This window comes from Eulemur rufifrons, chromosome 7 (genome assembly GCF_041146395.1).
Source record: "Eulemur rufifrons isolate Redbay chromosome 7, OSU_ERuf_1, whole genome shotgun sequence".
NCBI lineage: Eukaryota > Metazoa > Chordata > Mammalia > Primates > Lemuridae > Eulemur > Eulemur rufifrons.
The window spans coordinates 154,739,739-154,762,006 of NC_090989.1; the positions used below are offsets into that span (position 1 = coordinate 154,739,739).

At 41.4% G+C, this 22,268-nt stretch overlaps 1 protein-coding gene across 8 annotated transcripts in view; it reads left to right on the forward strand.

Annotated features, from left to right (window-relative positions):
* Positions 1-4,348: 4,348 nt before the first annotated feature.
* Positions 4,349-22,268, forward strand: part of RBM6 (RNA binding motif protein 6) — a 101,144-nt gene continuing 83,224 nt past the window's right edge. For all 8 annotated transcript variants that reach the window (XM_069475726.1, XM_069475723.1, XM_069475727.1 and 5 more), the window contains exons 1-2: positions 4,349-4,443; positions 19,744-19,855. Coding sequence is in view for 3 of the 8 variants with exons in the window: in XM_069475723.1 (XP_069331824.1) it covers positions 19,812-19,855 (44 nt within the window). In the remaining 5 variants the exon portion in view is untranslated. The remainder of the gene's footprint in view (positions 4,444-19,743; positions 19,856-22,268) is intronic.

Consider the following 22,268-nt stretch of genomic DNA (forward strand, 5'->3'; position numbering starts at 1 on the left):
TCTCACAGAGCAAACCATTGTGGCTGCTTACTAAAACATCTTAAGGTTGTTAATTAAAACTCTTTTTCTTTTTTTTTTTTTTCAGTGCAGTTGAAAGAACATTAAAACTCTTTTAATTCACTAATTGACTTATATTTGAATATTGGGACAATTCTTTCCCATAGGTCACTTTTTGCTGATGGAATTATAAAGAAATAAATCTTGGCGTTTGGAAGTCATAAATGTCAACCCCATGATGGTTCTGATACCCTGTATGATGCTGCTTTGAATTCTGGACTTTGCCACAAACATGCTGCCCTGTACCTCCTGTCACCCTGCAGTTCAGGGGTTCCTCAAAGTCTCAGGTTTTCGTTTTGTCTGGGCTTGTGATTTTCATGGACCCAGTACATCATCTCCACAATGGCAGTAGTGAGCACTACCTAGGACTGAAGCAAATGTAACAATTAGACTTCTGGTCCTTCCCCAGATTTCTTTTCTTTCATAGCTTTATTGAAGATTTCAGAACTTGAGGTGCTGCAAGGTTCTGGCTAAAGTGTATCCGATGGCTGGGATCTGTTCTCAGTCCTTTTTCTATCTTGCTTGTGTGACTCTGGGCAAATCTTTTGACTCTTGCAGCATCTTCAGCAGTTTCCCCCTCATACAAATACAAAATACATAATGTGTAGTATTCTGTGCTAATAATAATGGCCAGTCCTTTCATGGAAATTTTGAAGAGATTTTCCTTCCTTTCTTTATCACTTTGCAGCACATGGTAATGCAACAAGTTTTCTTGCTCTACTGGAAAATTTCACCCATCTATATCCCTCTGGGTTCCCTGTCTCTTATTTTTACTTTACAAAGACCCTACTTTGTTTTCTAATTTCTCTTTTAGAAACAGGGTCTCACTATGTTTCCCAAGATGGACTTGAACTCCCAGGCTCAAGCAATGCTTCCACTTCAGCCTCCTGAGTAGATGGGACTACAAGTGTGTACCACTGCACCTAAGTCTCTACTTTGGATGCTGAAGAGCCATGACACCAAATGGGACCAAAGCAACAGGAAACAACAGACAGGACAGTGTCTTTCTCTTTGCTGGATATTTCCCTGTGAATATTTAGTTGCTGAAAGTGAACCCGTCTCTGTTGGACTCTGTAATCACCATTCCAGTTAAGGGTGCTGCTCTGAGTCAGCTCTTCTACATAACTCTTACTTCTTGGTCTTAGGCAGTAAAAAATAACTGTACAAATTCTATGTGTTTATAAGCAAGAAAGAAAATTCAGATGCTTTCTCTGAAAATCCTCAATTATCACCTAATGAAAAGCAGTTAGGAGCGTGAGCCTTGTAGGACTGACCTAGGTTGGCATCCCCTCAACCTCCAATTTCCAACTGTGGCAAGTTACTTAATCTTTCTGGGCTTTCGTTTCCTTAACTATAAAAGAGGATCATATATAGTTATTGTGAGGACTAAATGAGATCATGGATTAGGATGTGGAAATCTTAAAAACAAAAAAAGAAAGAAAGAGAAGAAAGGATTGTATGTTTCTGAGGGTGGGGAAAAAGAAAGAAAAAGAAAAAATGAAAAAAAAAGAAAACAACAACAAAAAAAGAAAACAAAAAAAAAAAAAAGAGAAAATAAAGGAAGGAAGGAAGGAGATCATGGATGAAGTGCCAGCACCATTCAAGTCACACACTGTGATAAAGGGTGGCAACTATTATTACGCAGGGAGATAAGGGATTAGGCAAAAAGAATTAGTTCCTTAATATGGTATACCTCTGTAGAGGAAAAAGTACTATCTGATAAGGGAAAGACTCACCAATAATGGCCCAGTTTGAGAAGCAAAGTCAAAGTACCCATAGTTCTGTTCCTCCTCTTTCTTGGAAACTCTTAGGACTGGAGTTCCTCCAGACTCAGAACTCAAACTTTGCTTTCCTGTCTATACTTACTCTCTCACTTCCTTGGTTATCTCATCTAGGCCCATGGCTTTAGATATTAGTGATATGCTTATACCTCCCAGATTTGCGTTTCCAGCCCTGGCTTTTATGCTGAACTCCAGACTGATAACCAACCAACTCCACATCTCACGTACCTACTGAGCATCGAAAACTCAACTGACCCAAAACTGAGCTCCTGCTCTTCCTACCTTCTTTCTTCTCTTCCCTCTTCTCTTCCCTCATTCCAGTCCAACATGTTTCTGTTTCTACTGTGGCCACACTGGTACAAACACCATCCTTCTCTGGTTGGATTACTGCAATAGCCTCCTAACTGGCTATCCTGCTTCTGCCCTTTCCCACTTTCAGTCTATTTTTCACACAGCAGCCAGAGGAATCCTGTTAACATGAAAGTCAGGTCCATGATATCTCTCTGTTCATAGCCCTCCAACAACTTTCCATCTCCCTCCTCACAGAAACCAAACATTTCATCAGCCTATAAGACATGGGAAGAGCTGCCCTCCTCCTTATCTTTCTCACCTGATCTCCTTTCATTCTTACCCTGACACAACTCTGTTCAAGACTCCTTACTAGTCCTGGAAAAGTCCAGTCATGCCCACACCTCAGGGCCTTTGCCCTTGCTCTTCTTTTTTTTGGAGACAGAGTCTCGCTCTGTTACCCGAGCTGGTGTGCCGTGGCATCAGCCTAGCTCACGGCAACCTCAAACTCCTGGGCTTAGGAAATCCTTCTGCCTCAGCCTCCCAACTAGCCGGGACTACAGGCATGTGCCACCATGCCTGGCTAATTTTTTCTGTATATTTTTAGTTGTCCAGCTAATTTCCTTCTATTTTTTTTAGTAGAGGCGGGGTCTCACACTTGCTCAGGGTGGTCTCAAACTCCTGAGCTCAAACGATCCTCCTGCCTCGGCCTCTCAGAATGCTAGGATTACAGGCATGAGCTACCGCGCCTGGCCTGCCCTTGCTATTCTTTCTGCCCAGAACACTCTTTCTCCAGATAGTCCAAAAGCTTGGTTCCTCATCTTCTTGGGGTCTTTATTCCAAGATCTCAGTGAGGCCTTCCCTGATTGTTTTACTTAAAGTTACAGTTTTCCCCTGTTCTTCTTTCCCTTATTTTTGTCCATAGCATTTATCACCACCAGAGAGATTGTATATCTAGTTTAGTTTATTGTATGTCTCCAGTACCTGCCCCCACCTCCATCTCCATTAGGGCAGAGCAGCTTATCAGCTTTGTTCATTCCTATATCCCCAGCACCTGTGCTTGTCACACAGTTCTTCATTCAGTTCTTGAATGAAGGAATGACTTTGACTTTGCAACAGGATAGGGAAGTCAAAAGTGGGAAGGTAACTTCAAAGACTACTCCATCCAACAACCTCCTTTCTTTACAAATAAAGGCTGCCTTATTTTAGAATGCTTAGTGGATTTTTCTTGCAGCAGACTTCTTTGATCCTATAATGTTGAATTTAGGCTATAAAATCAGGTTACCTTCCCCAAGGACCAACTGACAGGGAAACCAGGTGGCCAGGACCAGCAAGCCTTTCAACAACGTAGACAATCCACCTGGGAACTAGAAGCTGGTGCTTGGAAGAACAGTAGCTGGAAGATTCTGAAAACAAGCTGTAAACCTAAGCTGTGCTGCCCTGTTTTCTGCTAGATTGCTGATTTGTAGTTTCCTTCCAGCTCCTCTGTGACCCTTGCACAAGTCATATTTATTGCCCAAGAGCTCGCAAGACCCTGTGGAAGCTGGGTGGATTTTTCTTTATGGGTCAGGCTACCGAACCTTTAATAGATGATGTCTGCCTGGTGTTTTTTGAGCTGGGGATGCCTAACTTGGAAATCCATCACAGGGAATAGAGGACGAGCTTCTATGACATATTGGTTCTCTAATCCTGCTTCTCTTGCACCAATCCTCTGGTCTCAAGGAGAAGGGCTATACTCCCTGGCCTGTGAGGGCCGAGAGCCAGGGCCTTCTGTGACGGCAATGGCCAGCAGCCCATTTCCGAGATGGCTTAAGCTTAGGCCGGAAAAGCCTCCCTTCTATTTCCTTCACACTAACGGACAATAAGGAGGCCTCAAGCTAGGCAGGCCAGGGTCATAACCGAGCCGCTAACAGAGAGCAAACCTCCGGAAGGCCAAGCCGCCAACAAACTGCACGCCTTGCTCAACTCTGAGGAAAGCACAAGAGGGCAAGCTGCTTTAGGGCAGAGACCAAACCACAACCCCCAGCAGTCCCCGCGGAGCCGGGAGGAGAAGCGCGCCCTCTTATTGGACAGCGACAACGTGCTTTCGCCCCGCCCCAGTAGGCTAGCCCCCTGAGCGCGGGGCACGGCGGGAGTGGAGTCGCCGGGACCGGGCGCTGTACTTCATCTCCCGGCGGGCCGAGCGCTTAAGGCAGCGGCGCGGCGTCTTTGTGGAAGCGGTGGCACCGCGCGGAGGAAGTTCCGGTCTCCACGGCGCTGGGTCGGTGGCGGCTGCTGAGGAGAAGGAGGAGCGGGCCGTGGAGGCTGCGCTGCCTCGGTAAGGGCCCGGGGCTGGAGAGAGGGCGTGCCGGAGCCTGCGGGGAAACAGCCAGCGGACTGGCCGCTCTGGACGTCGTGGGCCCGCGCGGCCTGGAAGCTGTGGCTTCGGTGTCGCGGGGCGGCCGCGGCCTCGCTCCGGAAGAAGAGAGCCAAGCGGTGTGGTGAGGGAGGTGCTGCCAGCGGCAGGAACGCCCCGGAACCGTCGCGGGCCCGGGGCGGAGCCCGGCGCGACGGTAGAATTACCGGTCCCCTCGCGAAGTGGCCAGCTGTGGGGCTGGGGGCCAGCGCGTGGTTGCGGCTCGGTGCTCCTAGTCTGCGGAGGTGCAGACAGGCTCGCTCTTCTTTTTCCCAGCTTCTGATCCAATTTTGAGGCATCGTTAGAAAGGGAGTTCTTGGGTATATCCCTTAGACCCGGACGGACACTAGTGGGCTCCACCCCACCGAGGTGCTCAAGAGCTCTGAACCTGGCCTGCGGAGCAGTAGGACCTGGAGATGGGGGAGTGGTCTGGTGGGTTCTGCGCCCGTTGGGCGAATGTAGGAGGAGGGGGATGTTTCCTCGCATTCACGCTTTAGATTTTTTTTGGTATTGTAAATATGTGTTTTTCTCTTTACTTTAGAATTGATACTGTACTAACGGGTTCAACTTGGTTAGTGCTTTTTTTTTTTTAAATAAAAAGGAAGGGTCTTGTTTTATAGGGTATATAAACTAAGGGTAATTATGTGGTTTTTTTTTTTTTTTTTGCATATTTCAGGTTTGCTTGTGAAGGTCAGAGTAGCTGGATCTAGGTGAAGTTCAGTAGACTGATGCACCTGGTCACCTGGTTCATTTTCTGAACTCTGGATTGTGCCTTAGGTTTGTTAGTTTCTGTTGAGTAATGCCACCAATGTGAATGATTTAAATATATCACCATCACCAAACCTGTGAGGACTGTAAAGAAAGGTATCTAGAACTGGTGAGTGATGGTAGGACTGGCAATGTGCAAAGTAACTAATGATCCGTTACCATTTTGATGAAACTTAACAAAAGCTGAATCTGAACCTTGTTTCCAGAACTAGCACTTAACTAGATAGCTAACTTACAGGATAGGTACCAGTCTCCCTGGACAATTGTAGCATCTTTCCTTATAGAATTCTGTTATCAGACTTAGGTTTATTTTTGTTGCCTTTAGGATCTTAGTTCTTGTAGTCTTTCAGACAGAGGAGAATTGTCAAGAGGGAGGTTACTTAATAAATGTACTTTACCGACTCGTTGCAGAAATTTGTCAAGATTGTACTCTTCTACACATTTAAATGTGTAAGATGATGTTAATATCTGACTTAAGCCGGGCGCGGTGGCTCACGCCTGTAATCCTAGCACTCTGGGAGGCCGAGGCGGGTGGATTGTTTGAGCTCAGGAGTTCGAGACCAGCCTGAGCAAGAGCGAGACCCCGTCTCTACTAAAAATAGAAAGAAATTATATGGACAACTAAAAATATGTATAGAAAAAATTAGCTGGGCATGGTGGCGCATGCCTGTAATCTCAACTACTCGGGAGGCTGAGGCAGGAGGATTGCTTGAGCCCAGGAGTTTGAGGTTACTGGCTGACACCATGGCTCTTTAGCCTGGGCAACAGAGTGAGATTCTGTCTCAAAAAAAAAAAAAAAGATATCTGATTCAAAGTTGTATTAAAACTATTGGAAAGCTGTGAAATTTTAAAGGTTATAAGTCATTCTTTGATGGAATATTCTAGTTATATACCAAGTGCTTGGAAATAATTTTTCTGCTGGGCTCTCACAACACATTTATTTCCTTCACTTAGTTAATGCACATCTATTGAGTGCCTTTTATAGCCCTGTCACGCTGGGATTCAATATAGCAGAGTGGGTAACTATAGGGTCTTTGAAATCTGTTAGTGATTGAATCCCTGCTCCCTTCATTAACTCACTGATGTTGGGCAAATTTCCTAACTTGTCTAAGTCTCAGTTTCCTTCTTTGAAATGAGGTTAAGAAATATAGCCACTTCATAGGTTTTTGTGAGATGTAACACATATAATGTCCAGTGTACCTGGTGTGCAGAGTGTTCACTAAATGTTAGCTACCACTATTACTTTTTTAAAAATACAGCTCTTTTGGGTTATAATTCCTATACCATACAGTTCACCCATTTAAGGTATATATTTCAATGGTTTTTGGTATATTCAATTTTTTTTAACAAATTGTGACAAATATGTTTTTAAATGTATATTGTAACAAAATTTTCCTTTTAAATGATTTTTAAGTGTACAATTCAGTGGCATTAATTACATTCACGATATAGTACAGCCAACACCACTATTTCCAAAACTTCATCACCCCAAACAGAAACTCTGTAACCATCAAGCAAAGAACTCCCCATTTCCTCCTCTCTCTATCCCCTGGTAGTTTCTAGTCTACTTTGTATCTCTATGAATTTGCCTGTTCTAGGTACCACATATACTTAATGAAATCAAACAATATTTGTCCTTTTTTGTGTCTGGCTTATATCACTTAGCATAATGATTTCAGGGCATATCCATGTTGTAGCATGTATCAGAACTTCATTCCTTTTTATGGCCGAATAATATTCCATTGTTTACATAGACCACATTTTGTTTATTCATTCATCTGTAGTAGACACTTGGGTTGTTTCTACCTTTTGGCTACTATGAATAATGCTGATATGAACATGGGTGTACTTTGTCCCTACTTTGAATTTTGTTGGGAATATACTTAGAAGTAGAATCGCCATATGTTAATTCTATGTTTATCTTTTTGAGGAACCACCGTACTGTTTTCCTCAGTGGCTACCCCATTTTACATTCCTACCAGTAATGTGTGACATCCTCACCAACACTTGTTATTTTCTGTTTTTTGGTGCCTTTTTTGTTTTATTTTATTTATTTATTTATTTATTTTTTGAGACAGAGTCTCACTCTGTTGCCCGGGCTAGAGTGAGTGCCGTGGTGTCCGCCTATCTCACAGCAACCTCAAACTCCTGGGCTCAAGCGATCCTACTGCCTCAGCCTCCCGAGTAGCTGGGACTACAGGCATGTGCCACCACGCCCGGTTAATTTTTTCTATATATATTTTAGTTGGCCAGATCATTTCTGTCTATTTTTAGTAGAGACGGGGTCTCGCTCTTGCTCAGGTGACCTTGAGTGATCCACCTGCCTCGGCCTCCCAGAGTGCTAGGATTACAGGCATGAGCCACTGCGCCCAGCAAAGGGGACGGTGGGCTTTTTTTTTGTTTGTTTGTTTTAAATAATAGCTACAGTAATTGGTGTGAAGTGGTATCTCATTGTGTTTTCTTGGTTTTTGCTTGCTTGTACCTTTTTAACCATTTTAAGTGTGCAATTCAGTGATATTAAGTACATTCATGTTGTTGTGCAACCATCATCACCATCTAGCTTCAGAACTTTTTTCATCTTCCCAAACTGAAACTTAGTACTCATTAAACAGTAACTCCCTATTCTCTGCTCCCCTAAGCCCTGACAACCACCATTCTACTTTCTGTCCCTATGAATTTGACTACTCTAGGTATTTCATATAAGTAGAATTCTAATATTTTTTGTGTGTCTTATTTCACTTAGCATAATGATCAGGATTCATCCATGTTGTATGTATCAGAATTTCTTTTTGTTCTTAGTATTTTTTTTTTTTTAGGGATGGGATCTTGCTATGTTGTCCAGGCTAGTCTTGACCTCCTGGTCTCAAGCGATCTTCCCAAAGTGTTGGAATTACAGGTGTGAGCCATTGTGCTCAGCCTATGTGTAATTGTTTGAGGAGCCACCATACTGTTTTCCATAGTGGCTGTGCCAGTTTACATTTTATCAGCAATGCACAAGGGTTTTCTTATAGACTGAATTGTGACCCCCTCCCCAGAATTCATATGTTGAACCCCTAACCCCCAATGTGACTATTTTTGGAGACACAGCCTCCAGAACTGTGAGGAAGAAATTTCCATTGTTTAAGCCACCCAGTCTGTAGTGTATATTTGTTTTGAGAGACAGGGTCTTACTGTGTTGTCCCGGCTGGAGTGCAGTGGATATTCACAGGTGCAATATAGTGCAGTGGGGCCTCAAACTCTTGGCTTCAATGCTACCTCCTCAATCTCTTGAGTAGAGTCTGTGGTATTTTGTTATGGCAGTCCTAGCAGACTAAAACAAGTTCCAGTTTCTCCACATCCTGGCCAGTACTTGTTATTTTCTGTTTTTTTGATAGTAGCCATCCAGATGGATGTGAAGTGGTATCTAATTGTGGTTTTGATTTGCATTTCCCTAATGACTAGTGAAGCTGAGCATCTTTTCGTGTGTTTATCGGCTATGTGTATCTGCTCTTTGGGAGAAATGTTTATTCATGTCCTTTGACCCTTCTAAAATTGGGTTTTTGTTGTAGTGGTTGAGTTTTAGGAGTTCTTTATATACGCTGGATATTAATCTGTCATCAAATATGTGATTTACAAATATTTTTTTCCCATTCTGTGCATTGTCTTTTTACTGTGTTGGTAGTGCCCTTTGCTGCACAAAAGGTTTTAGTTTTGATGAAGTCTAATTTGTCTATTTTTTCTTTTATTACCTGTGCCTCATTTGCAAATTATTGCCAATCCAATGTCATGATACTTTCCCGTTATGTTTTCTCCTAAGAGTTTTATAGTTTTATCTCTTACATTTAGGTCTCTGACCCATTTTGAGTTAACTTTTGTATAAGGTGTTAGATAAGCATCTCATGTCATTCTTTTGCACGTGGATATCCAGTTTTCCTCTATTTTACATTTGGGAAAAGACTGTCCTTTCCCCATTGAATGGTCCCGAGACCTTTGTTGAAAATTAGTTGACCATATATATGAGGATTTATTTCTGGTCCTTCTATTCTGTTTCATTTCTATAATATATATCCTTATGCCAGCACTGTACTATTTTGATTACTATAGCTGAACTGTACACTTAAAAATAGTTAAAATGGTAAATTTTGTTATATGTATGTATATTTTATCATTATTTTTAAAAAGTAAAAAAATAAAAAGAATAGGTCTTGTTGATTCTCCTTTTCTGCCTGCCCTCCCCTACTCACCCTTCTCTCACTTTAGCAAAGAAAGTCATCTCTTCATTTGAAACCTAAATGAAATACACTGCCCCAGAGAGGAAAACCGTTCAGGACACCAATGTTTATCTCATCTCCTATAGAAGGATATTTAGGTCGTTTCTGTTTTTTTAAGGGTATTATAAATAAAGCTTAGATGCGATTTTTGTACATGTCTTTTGTTTCTGCTAATCTTGGATAAATACTGGGCAGTGGAATTGCTGGTCATAGGGTAGTGTTTGTCAGACCAATTTCCAGAATGGTTGTATCATTTTGCATTCTCTCTAGCAATGTATGAGAGTTCTTTTTTTCTTTTTTCCCCCCCCCCCCGAGTGGAGAGTGCAAGTATGAGAGTTCTGATTGCTGGAAATCCTTTTGTATTTGATTTGATATCTTTTTAATTTTAGCCATTCTAGTGGGTGTATACTGGTATCTTATTGTAGTTTTATTTTGTGTTTTCCTTATGACTAATCAGAGTGAGCATTTGTCAGATATGTGTTGTAAATATTTACTCCTTGTTTTTAGTTTGCCTTTTTTTTTTTGAGAGAGAGAGACAGGGTGTTGCTCTGTCTCCAGGCTGGAGTGCAATGGCATGATTGTATCTCACTGCAGCCTTGAACTCCTGGACTTCAGGTGATCCTCCTGCCTCAGCCTCCTGAATAGCTGGGACTACAGGTGTGAGCTACCATGCCTGGTTAATTTTTTATTTTTTATATTTTGTAGAGATAGGGTCTCACTCTCGCTATGTTGCCCAGGCTCATCTTGAATTCCTGGCCTCAAGTGATCCTCCTGCCTCGGCCTCCCAAAGTGCTGGGATTATAAGTGTGAGCCACTGTACCTGGCCAATAGTACAGGTCTCTTGAAGAGCACGTTTCAATTTGGATCTTTTCCTTTTATGGTTAGTGCTCTCTAAATTCCTAGAAATCTTTGCTGACACCAAGCTCAAAAAGATTTTCTCCTGTGTGGGGTTTTTTTTTTTTTTTTTTTTTTTTTTTGAGACTGAGTCTTGTGTCACCCAGGCTGGAGTGCAGTGGTGCAGTCACAGCTCACTGTAGCTTCAAAGTCCCGGGCTTAAGCATTCCTCCCACTTCAGCCCCTCAAGTAGCTGGGACTATAGGCACGTGCCACCATGCCTGGCTAATCTGTTGCCCAGGCCGGTCATGAACTCCTGGCCTCAAGCTTTCCTCCCAAAGTATTGGGATTACAGGCATGAGCCACCATGCTTGGCCTTGTATTTTCTTTTAGAAGCTTTATAGTTTTAGCTTTTACATGTGTCTTTGATCTGTTGTTAATTAATTTTTGAATGTGGTCTGAGAGTAGACAAGGCAAATATCATCAATGGGGAACCAAGCTTTGAGTCTAGAGAGGGAGCCTGAGAAACTGATACTCCATCCTGGGAAGGCAGCAGACATGTTTCCAGATCTGGACCAACTCTTTTGAGATCTGGTAATTGGAGTGAATACACTTAAAATTTTTAAGTGGGCATCTTTTTGAGGGCAAGGGTGCTTCCAGCAGCCACTCATTTCCAGCTCCTATAATGCATATTAAAGTTGCTACTGTTTAAAAGCTCATAGTTAGATCTGGCGAGTGGGTAGGCAAAGCAACCCTTGCTTCTTGGAACCCCTTGATGCTCTTAACTGAGTGTTCTTTTGGGCCCAGAGCATTTACTTTGGAAAGAATTAGTGTTTAAAGCAGGATCAAGCTGTTAAATAACACAGCTAAAAGTAATAGAATAGGACCCCTGGTTTCTATTTTGTTGGCTTTTAGAGTTAAAATCATTATTAAGAAGGATGGCCTGGGGTATTGGTATTGTGCTGCTACAGGTGAAATTCTTAGACCTGTGCAAGATGGACCAGAGTTGGCTGGGCTCGGTGCCTCATGCCTGTAATCCTAGCACTGTGGGAGGCCAAGGTGGGCGGATCGTTTGAGCTCAGGAGTTCGAGACCAGCCTGAGCAAGAGCAAGACCCCATCTCTACTAAAAATAGAAAGAAATTAGCTGGACAACTAAAAATATATAGAAAAAATTAGCCAAAGTGAAAGCATTGCCTAGGAATGTTTTTATTAATCAAGAATGAAAGGCAAAACAGTATGGCAGTTCCTCAAAAAATTAAAAATAGAATTAACATATGATCCAGCAATTCCACTTCTGAGTATATATCCAAAAGAATTGAAAGCAGAGTCTCGAAGGGATGTTTGTACTCATTTTCATAATAGCATTATTCACAATAGCTAAAAAGTAGAAGCATCCCAAATGTCCATCAATGGATGAATGGGTAAGTAAAATGTATGTACATACAATGGAATATTATTCAGCCTTAAACAGGAAGGTAATTCTGACATATGCTACAACATGGATAAATCTTGAGGACATGTTAAATGAAATAAGCTAGTCAAAAAAGGACAAATACTGTCTGATTTCACTTATACGAGACACTTAGCGTAGTCTAAATCACAGCGACAGAAAATGGTTGCCATGGGTGGGGAAAGAATAAAAGAGGAGGTTTGAAATCAATTAGCTACCATCATAGTTCCCAACTTACTGGTTAGCTTCTTGGAAACTAAAAGGAATTAACAGTAATTGATGGCCTGGTCATGGTGGCATGCACCTGGTAGGCCTAGCTACTCTGGAGGCTGAGGCAGGAAGATCGCTTGAGCCCAGGAGTTTTAGGTTCCAGTGAGCTATGATGATGCTACTGTACTCTAGCTGAGGAGACAGAGCAAGAGCCTGTCTCAAAAAAAAAAAGAATTGATGGAAGAGTGTCACTAGGAGCACAACTTGTACTTAACATGATGCTTGCCATCTTTTAGGACCAGCTGACTCATGTTCAGCTGAACCATGTTCAACATGGAACTGTTTTTCACTTCAGCTATCAAAATTCTCATTTAGATATTTACTGCTACCACCAAGTTCTGTTCCTGCAGCAACTTCACCTGGGCCTGCATTCCCATTCTGTGGGTTGTCTTTTCATTTTCTTGGTGGTGTCCTTTAAAACACGAAAGTTTTTTTTGCTTTAGAACTAGCCCCTGGGGCCCTTCTACTCATCATATTGTAGCATCAGTTGGGTGTGGGATCTGGGCAATAAGGTATCAGGCCCTTCTTGTTCCTACTTGCCTGTTCACTGCCAGCCATAGTCCTTTATAGGATTGATGTTTTAGTACCATTTCTTTTCAGAGCTAGTTGATATGACAGGTGAATTGTTATCACCCGTTAGGAGATCATGACTTTCACAGCTTAGTCTGTCTGTGTATATCCACCAACTTCTTTACTGGGATCTGATAAGTGAGGTCATTTTGGCCCCAGTACCGATAATTGTTTACTAGAATAAACTGCGTATTTCTGAGAGCTGCAGCTATCCTGAGGAAAACTATGGAGAGAAGCACTAGATAGTTTGATAAATCTTTTTTTTTTTTTTTTTTTTTTGAGACAGGGTCTTGCTCTGTTGCGCAGGCTAGAATAAAGTGGTGCCATCATAGCTCACTGTAACTTCAAACTCTGGGGCTCTAGTGATCCTCTTGCCTTAACCTCCCAAGGAGCTACATGTGTGCACCACCATACCTGGCTAATTTTTAAATTTTTTGTAGAGACGAGGTCTCACTGTGTTGCCCAGGCCAGCCTCAAGCGATCCTCCTGCCTCTGCCTCTCAAAGTGCTAGGACTACAGATGTGAGCCACCCTGCCTGGCCAGTTTGATAAATCTTGTGCCCCATCCTCATCAGCATTGTGTGAAGGTTCCAGTTTTTTCCACATCCTAATCGACATTTAACTGTCTTTTTGATTATAGTCACCCTCATGGATTTAAGCCGTATCTCATTGTGGTTTTACTTTGCATTTCCCTTATGGCCAATGTTGAACATTTTTTTCTTGTGTTTTTTGGCCATTGGTGTATCTTTGGAAAAAATGTCTGTTCAGAGCCTTTGCTCATATTTTAAATTGCATTGCCTTTTTGTTACTGAACTGTTATAGTTAGTTACATATTCTAGATACAAGTCCCTTATCAAATATATAATTTGCATAAATTTTTACTTTCTTGGTGGTGTCCTTTATTTGTTTTTATTTATTTTTTTAATTATTTTTTGAGACAGTCTCACTTTGTTACCTGGGCTAGAGTGCCCGTGGCATGACCCTAGCTCACAGCAACCTCAAACTCCTGGGCTCAAGCAATCCTTCTGCTCAGCCTCCCAAGTAGCTGGGACTACAGGCATGTGCCACCATGGCCGGCTAATTTTTTCCATATATTTTTCGTTGTCCAGCTAATTTCTTTCTATTTTTAGTAGAGATGAGGTCTCACTCTTGGTCAGGCTGGTCTCGAACTCCTGAGCTCAAATGATCCACCCGCCTTGGCCTCCCAAAGTGCTAGGATTACAGGCGTGAGCTACCGCGCCTGGCCTTTGGTGGTGATCTTTAAAACACAAAAGTCTTTGATGACTTGGGAGACAGAAATTTAAAAAAAAAAATCACAAAAGTTTTAAGTTTTGATGATATCAAGTTTTTGTTGCTTGTGTTTTTGGTATCTTATTTTATTTTTTTTATTTTTATTTTTTTTTTGAGACAGAGTCTCACTTTGTTGCCCGGGCTAGAGTGAGTGCCGTGGCGTCAGCCTAGCTCACAGCAACCTCAAACTCCTGGGCTTAAGCGATTCTACTGCCTCAGCCTCCCGAGTAGCTGGGACTACAGGCATGCACCACCATGCCCGGCTAATTTTTTCTATATATATTTTAGTTGGCCAGATAATTTCTTTCTATTTTTTTAGTAGAGACAGGATCTCACTCTTGCTCAGGCTGGTCTTGAACTCCTGACCTTGAGCGATCCACCCGCCTGGGCCTCCCAGAGTGCTAGGATTACAGGCGTGAGCCACCGCGCCCAGCCTGCTTTTGGTATCTTATCTGAGAAACCATTACCTACCTGATTCAAGGTTACAGATTTTTTTTTGCCTGTGTTTTCTTCTAAAAGTTTTATAGTTTTAGCTCTTTGATCTATTTTGAGTTAATTTTTATATGGTATGAGGTAGGGGTCCAACTTCATTCTTTTCTATGGGGACATCCAGTTGTCCCAGTATCATTTGTTTAAAACACTGTCCTTTTCTCATTGGCAACTTTGTCTAAACTCTTGACCCTGAATACAAGGGTTTATTTCTAGACTCTCAGTTCTGTTCCCTTGATATATATGTCTATCCTTATGCCAGTGCCACACTGTCTTGATTAGTATAGCTTTGTGGTAAGTTTTGGAATTGGGAAGTGTCAGTCCTCTTGTATACATTCTTTTCTATTTTGCACAGATAATACCCTATTACGAATAGTATTTTGCACGTGTTTTTTAAACTTAATATATAATAGTTTATCCTATATCAATTAATATAGCTACCTTATTTTTTGTTAGAGTTGTATAGTATTCTTTTTTTCTTTTTTTTTGGAGACAGAATCTCGCTTTGTTGCCTGGGCTAGAGTGAGTGCCGTGGCGTCAGCCTAGCTCACAGCAACCTCAGACTCCTGGGCTCAAGCAATCCTACTGCCTCAGCCTCCCGAGTAGCTGGGACTACAGGCATGCGCCACCATGCCCAGCTAATTTTTTCTATATATATTTTTTTAGTTGGCCAGATAATTTCTTTGTATTTAGTAGAGAACGGGATCTCGCTTTTGCTCAGACTGGTCTCGAACTCCTGACCTCGAGCGATTCGCCCGCCGCGGCCTCCCAGAGTGCTAGGATTACAGGCGTGAGCCACCGCACTTGGCCAACTTTTTTTTTTTTTTTTTTTTTAAAGACAGAGTCTTGCTCTATTGCCCAGGCTGGTCTTGAACTGGCCTCAAGCAATCATCCCACCATGGCCTTCCAAAGTGCTGATATTACAGGCATGAGCCACTGTGCCCAGGCCAATACTAGGTTTTGTAATTGTCCATGTATTTACTTTTACCAGAGATCTTTATTTCTTCATATGGGTTCAAGTTACGGTTTAGCTTTTTTTCATTTCATTCTGAAGGACTCCTTTTAGCATTGCTTGCAGGGCCTATCTAGTGATAACAAACTCCCTCAATTTTTATCTGGAAATGTCTTAATTTTTTTTTTATTTTTTGAAGGACAGTTTTGCTGGCTATAGAATTCTTGGTTGACATGGGGTGGGCAGGGAAATATTTAATTTGTTTAATTCATCTTTTTAAAAAAATGTTTTTAAGGCTAGTCACGTGTTTAATTTATTTATCTTACTAAGGATCTCTTTTGTATGTGTTAGGTTGCTTCTCTCTTGTTGCTTTCAAGATTCTTTGTCTCTTGGCTGCTTGATCATATTGTATCTCTGTGAATTTATATGATTTGAAATTTATAAGCTTCTTGGATTTATAAATTTGTATCTTTCATCAAATTTGGAGAGTGTTTTTTCCATTATTTCTTTGAATAATCTCTCTCTCTCTTTTTCCTTCTTTTAAAACTCCCATGGTGTGGGCCAGGCGCAGTGGCTCACGCCTGTAATCCTAGCACTCTGGGAGGCTGAGGCGGGTGGATCGCTCAAGGTCAGGAGTTCGAGACCAGCCTGAGCAAGAGTGAGACCCCGTCTCTACTAAAAAATAGAAAGAAATTATCTGGACAACTAAAAATATATAGAAAAAATTAGCTGGGCATGGTGGTGCATGCCTGTAGTCCCAGCTACATGGGAGGCTGAGGCAGAAGGATTGCTTAAGCCTAGGAGTTTGAGGTTGCTGTGAGCTAGGCTGATGCCATGGCAGTCTAGCCAGGGCCAAAGAGCGAGACTCTGTCTCCAAAAAAAAAAAAAAAACCTCCCATGGTGTGTATGTTGCCCTGGTTGGTGATGGCCCCCCTGTTCCCTCCCTGTTCCCTTAGGTTTTGCTCACTTTTGTTCATTCTTTTTTCTTCTTACTCTTCAGACTAGATAATTTAAATTGCCCTATTTTCAAATTTGCTGATTATTTCTTCTCCCTGCTCAAAGCTACTGTTGAACCCCTTCCTCCCTCCTCTGCCCTCCAGTGAATTTTTCATTTCAGGTATTATACTTTTCAGCTCCAGAATTTTTGTTTGGTTCTTCTGTTTCTTGATATTCTCATTTACTTGTACATTGTTTTCCTAATTTCCTTTTTTGTTTTTTGAGACAGAGTCTTGCTCTGTTGCCCGGGCTAGCGTGCCATGGTGTCCGCCTAGCTCACAGCAACTTCAAACTCCTGGGCTCAAGTGATTCTCCTCCCTCAGCCTCCCAAGTACCAGGACTACAGGCCCATGCTACCATGCTGGCTAATTTTTCCATTTTTTGTAGAGATGGGGTCTTGCTCTTGCTCAGGCTGGTCATGAAGACAGGTTTTTTTTTTTGTTTGTTTGTTTGTTTGGTTTTTTTTATAAATATTCCCGGTTGTGGCCGGCAGGGCTCAGGGCAGTTGAAGACAGTTTTAAAGTCTATGTCTAGTAAGTTTGATGTCTGGGCTTCCTGAGGTATTGTTTCTGTTGATTCATTTTGTTTCTTTGAAAGGGCCATATTTTCTATTTGTGTTATATATCTTGTGTTTTTTTTTTTTTTGGTTGAAAATTGGACATTTGACTGTTATAATATGACAACTTTGGAAGTCAGATTGTCTCCATTTCTCGGGATTTGCTGGTGGTTTTTTTTGTTTGTTTTGACTCTTGAAGGCTGTAGTAGTCCGTTTTGAGACTTCTAAAGTATTTTTGGAAAGACTGTTCCTTGTTATGTGTGATCACTGAAGTCTCTGTTCCTTTAGCTCATATTCAGCTAATGTTTTGACCAAGATTTCCTTGAATGCCAGGAGCTTGAACAGACAAACAAAAAACAAACCAGAAAAAACAAAAAAGAGAGAAGCAGAAAAGCAAAGTAAATAACCACCTCTCCCTGTCTCTGCAGTTTGGCTCTTTGCTGGGACACTTCTTCAACACTTAGCTAGGTTTGCTTTTAGCCTAGGGATTGGCCCGAGGTGATAGTTTATTGCGTTCTCAGGTCTTGTAAGATTGTATGTCTTGCCTGGGCACATGTGTAGCTTTCTAAATTGCCTGAATATGTGCTGCTTTGAAATGCCATAATTTCCCGAAGAGTTTCACCCCAACTTCTCTGGGCCTCTACCCATAACCTCTTGCCCAGGTTTCTGTGAGTCTGTAGTCTGCTTTGGCAGCTTTTATTAGCAGTGCCTGCCACTTTTCTGCCTTAGTTCTGAGTTAGGTTGAAATAGAGACAAGCACCTAAATACCCCAGGCAGGGCAGAACACATATATACAATAATTTGCAACTGTGGTCTGCTCTCCTTGTTGAGGGAAGGAACTGTTAAGAGACGGGGGCATGTTCTGTTGCCCAGACTGGAGTGCAGTGGCCTGTCATTGCTTATTGCAACCTCGAACTCCTGGGCTTAGGTGACCCTCCCACTTTAGCCTCCTGAGTAGCTGGGACAATAGGTGCATGCCATCATGCCTGGCCAATTTTTTACTTTTTAAAAATTTTTTGTAGAGATGAGGTCTTGCTGTGTTGCTCAGGCTGGTCTCAAACTGCTGGCCTCAAGCTAGCCTCCTGCCTTGCCCTCCCAAAGTGCTGAAATTATAGGTGTGAGCCACTGTGCCTGGCTAGCTTTTTCTTGATTGGGCATTTGCTTGGTTGCTATAAACCTTTGGCTATCTTTTTTCTCCTCTTCTCTTCCCTTCTCTTCTCTTTTCCTTTTCCTTTCTTTTCAAGATAGGATCTTTCTTCTATCACCCAGGTTTGAATGCAGTGGCACAACCATAGCTCACTGCAGCCTCAACTCCTGGGCTCAAGTGATTCTCCCACCTCAGCCTCCTGAGTAGCTGGGACTCCTGGTGTGAGCCACCATGCCTGGTTAATTTTTTCTTATTTTTTTTAAATGATGGGGGGTCTTGCTATGTTGCCCAGGCTGGTCTTGAACTCCTGACCTCAAGTAATCCTCCCACCTCAGCCTCCCGAGTCACTGGGACCTTTAACTTTTTTGTAAAGCTCCGACAGTTTGTTCAGAGAGTTACTGCTTTTTTTTTTTTTTTTTTTGATGTTTCTGTGGAGGAATGAGATCTTGGAACTTCCTACTTTGCCATTTTGATGACCTGTGGGTTATCTTTTTCATTCTCTTGATGGTGTCCTTCAATGCACAAGTTTTTTTTTTTTTGAGACAGAGTCTCTCACTCTGTTGCCCAGGCTAGAGTGCCATGGCGTCAGCCTAGCTCACAGCAACCTCAAACTCCTGGGCTCAAGCAATCCTCCTGCCTCAGCCTCCTGAGTAGCTGGGACTACAGGCATGCGCCACCATGCCTGGCTAATTTTTTCTATATATTTTTAGTTGTTCAGCTAATTTCTTTCTATTTTTAGTAGAGTTGGGGTCTCGCTCTTGCTCAGGCTGGTCTCAAACTCCTGAGCTCAAACGATCCACTCACCTCTGCCTCCCAGAGTGCTAGGAGTACAGGTGTGAGCCATCGCGCCCGGCCTAAAAGTTTTTAATTTTGATGAAGTTTACTGTATTTTTTCTTTTATTCCTTGAGCTTCGTGTGTCATATTTAAGAAACCATTGCCAAATTCAAGGTCATGAATATTTGCTTCTTTTTCAGTAGCTATAACGAAGGTCCTTGAGATAACTTCTCAGCTTGACTTGAGTTACATGTCCATCTTCAAAGCAATCACTGTGGTGAGGGTAATAGACTGTTCTGATTGGCCAGGCTTGATTGTGTAGGATCAGCCACATGGATTGAGAATGGGGTAATGCTAAAATGCTGTTTCCAAAAAGGAAGCACGAATGGGTGCTAGAAAAAATTAGTAAATACTTAATTTAGTATATTGAAAAGTTTATGGTGCCCCAGAGTACCCATTTTAATTAAAGGTGTATTTTTCTTATAATAAATATGTAAATGTTTAAAAGTAACCTCCAAAATTATCTCTGCTGATGTGGTCCCTGACAAATCAAGCAGGGCGAAGCTAGCCTTTACTTCTTGTTTTAAAGTACTTACTTGTTGGCTGGGCACAGTGACTCACGCCTGTAATCCTGCCACTCTTGGGAGGCCAAGGTGGGAGAATTGCTTGAGCTCAGGAGTTCAAGACCAGCCTGAGTAAGAGCAAGACCCCATCTCTACTAAAAATAGAAAAAATTAGCTGGGCTTGGTGGTACACACCTGGGGTTGCAGTGAGCTATGATGACACCACTGCACTCTACTTGGGGCAACAGAATGAGACTCTGTCTCAAAAAAAAAAAAAAAAAGTATTTATTTGTTGTGGTTTGTTTTATACAGGTACTGCTGTAACCAGAATTTGGTAGAAAAAGGATCTACTTATTGGGGTCCTCTTGACATAGAAAGAGATGTGGGGGGATTCTCGATCTGCTAACAGAACAGGACCTTTTCGGTAAGTCCTGAAATTTGAATATTGAAATTGTTATTATTTTAATGGTAAATATATAGTATAACATTTTGTTCTATTCTAAAGGGAGATAGTTTGTGGAGAAGTAGCTCTGATTTTTTAAAAATAGAAACTGTTTTAAAAATTTCTAGTCATTTCTAAAGTCATTGTGAGACTGAATACCCAGCAGCCAAGTGTTTTGTCATATAACATTTTTGAAAATGTTAAAAATACCTCCAAGTCTCTTGTATCTTTTTATCTCTTTTAGCAAAGTAATACATACTTGGCTAGTAGGGAAAGCTAGCAAAATGTACATAAATGCTCATAAAAGTTCCATTAAGTTCACTAATTATGTCTAGAATGCAGAGCTATGCCTTGCCTATGGCATGTTGATGTAGTTTGCTAAGCTACATTTCAATTTCACAGGTTACTGGGTACCAAGAAGAGTGGAGCAGGTGGTAGTATTTAGATGTAAATAGATTGTATTTTATAGGGAGTTAATTGATAATATTTTAAAAACTTTTGGATTGTATTTACAATTAATGAAATGCTATACAAATGTGATTTTTATGGTTTTATTTGGTATATGGTAAAGAAATCTGACCTTTAAATTTGTGCATTCAAAAGTATTGATGTTAGGCCAGGCGTGGTGGCTCACGCCTGTAATCCTAGCACTCTGGGAGGCCAAGGCGGGAGGATTGCTTGAGGTCAGGAGTTCGAGACCAGCCTGAGCAAGAGCGAGACCCTGTCTCTACTAAAAAAAAAAATAGAAAGAAATGATCTGGCCAACTAAAAATATATATAGAAAAAATTAGCCGGGCATGGTGGCGCATGCCTGTAGTCCCAGCTATTCGGGAGGCTGAGGCAGTAGGATTGCTTGAGCCCAGGAGTTTGAGGTTGCTGTGAGCTAGGCTGATGCCACGGCACTCTACCCTGGGCAACAAAGTGAGACTCTGTCTCAAAAAAAAAGAAAAAAAAAAGTATTGATGCTTCAGTTGAAACTTGTTACTAGTAAACTTTTATTTGGATTGGCAGTCTGCAAGATTTTATTGTTTAAATTCAACAGATATTCTCATTCATTATTCTGAAGCTTGGCATTCCATTGAAAAATTTAGGTAGTGACTGAGTTTAGAAGATCCATATAATGTTTATTAAAACTAGTGTTTCATAAATGCTACATGATAAGGGTCTTTTCTTTCTGCTTAGTGATCTTTAAAGCAATGGTGGTGATGCTGGGTATGTTTTTTCTTTCAAAATATTATGGCCTACATTAGTGGTCAGCAAACTGTAGCCCACAGCCTGTTTTTGCAAGTAAAATTTTATTGGAACATAGCCACACTTAATTCATTTACAAATTACCTATGATTGCTTTCATGCTACAATGGCAGAGTTGAATAGTTGTGACAGAGACTGTATAACCCACAAAGCCCAGTGTATTTACTTTCTGGCTGTTTATGGAAGAAGTTTGCTGACCCCTAGTCGAGATTGGTGGGCTTGTACTTTAACATTTTAAAATATTTAGGTTTTAGTCTGTCCTTTTATTCTGTTTATGGACATACTTTTGGAAATAAGGTTGTTTTTAATAGAATTAACATAGGTAAATATTCAGAAATGTTAGGTAAATTTATCTCTATTATATAACTTTTTTTCTATTTTCAGAACATTTTTTCCTTGACCTCTTTAAACTTAGTAAACAGTATGTTTCACCACCTTAATTTTAGTTTAAATGTAAGTCATTAGATGCTATTTTTTAAGATCTTTGTTCAGGAGCGAGACATAGTTTACATAGCATTCTTTTTTGGGGAACTAATTTAGACCAGAAAAAGGTATCTTGTAGGAAAATGATTTTGTATTTCTTCTGTATTTGTTTCTTCTTTTGTTATTTGTTTTTATTTGGGTGAAAATCATTTTCATAGCCACTGCTATTTTATATTAATAGAACTGTTGCTTGATTAGTCTGCATAAAATACAGATCTAAGAATCGTAGTACACGGCCGGGCGCGGTGGCTCACGCCTGTAATCCTAGCACTCTGGGAGGCCGAGGCGGGTGGATCGCTCAAGGTCAGGAGTTCGAGACCAGCCTGAGCAAGAGCGAGACCCCGTCTCTACTAAAAATAGAAAGAAATTATATGGACAACTAAATATATATAGAGAGAGAGAAAAAAAAAAATTAGCCGGGCATAGTGGCACATGCCTGTAGTCCCAGCTACTTGGGAGGCTGAGGCAGGAGGATCGCTTGAGCCCAGGAGTTTGAGGTTGCTGTGAGCTAGGCTGACGCCACGGCACTCACTCTAGCCTGGGCAACAAAGTGAGACTCTGTCAAAAAAAAAAAAAAAAAAAAAGAATCGTAGTACAGTAGGTTACTCCAGATCTATTTGATCTTAATTCAGGAGGGTAAGATAATCCTTAGGACAGTTAT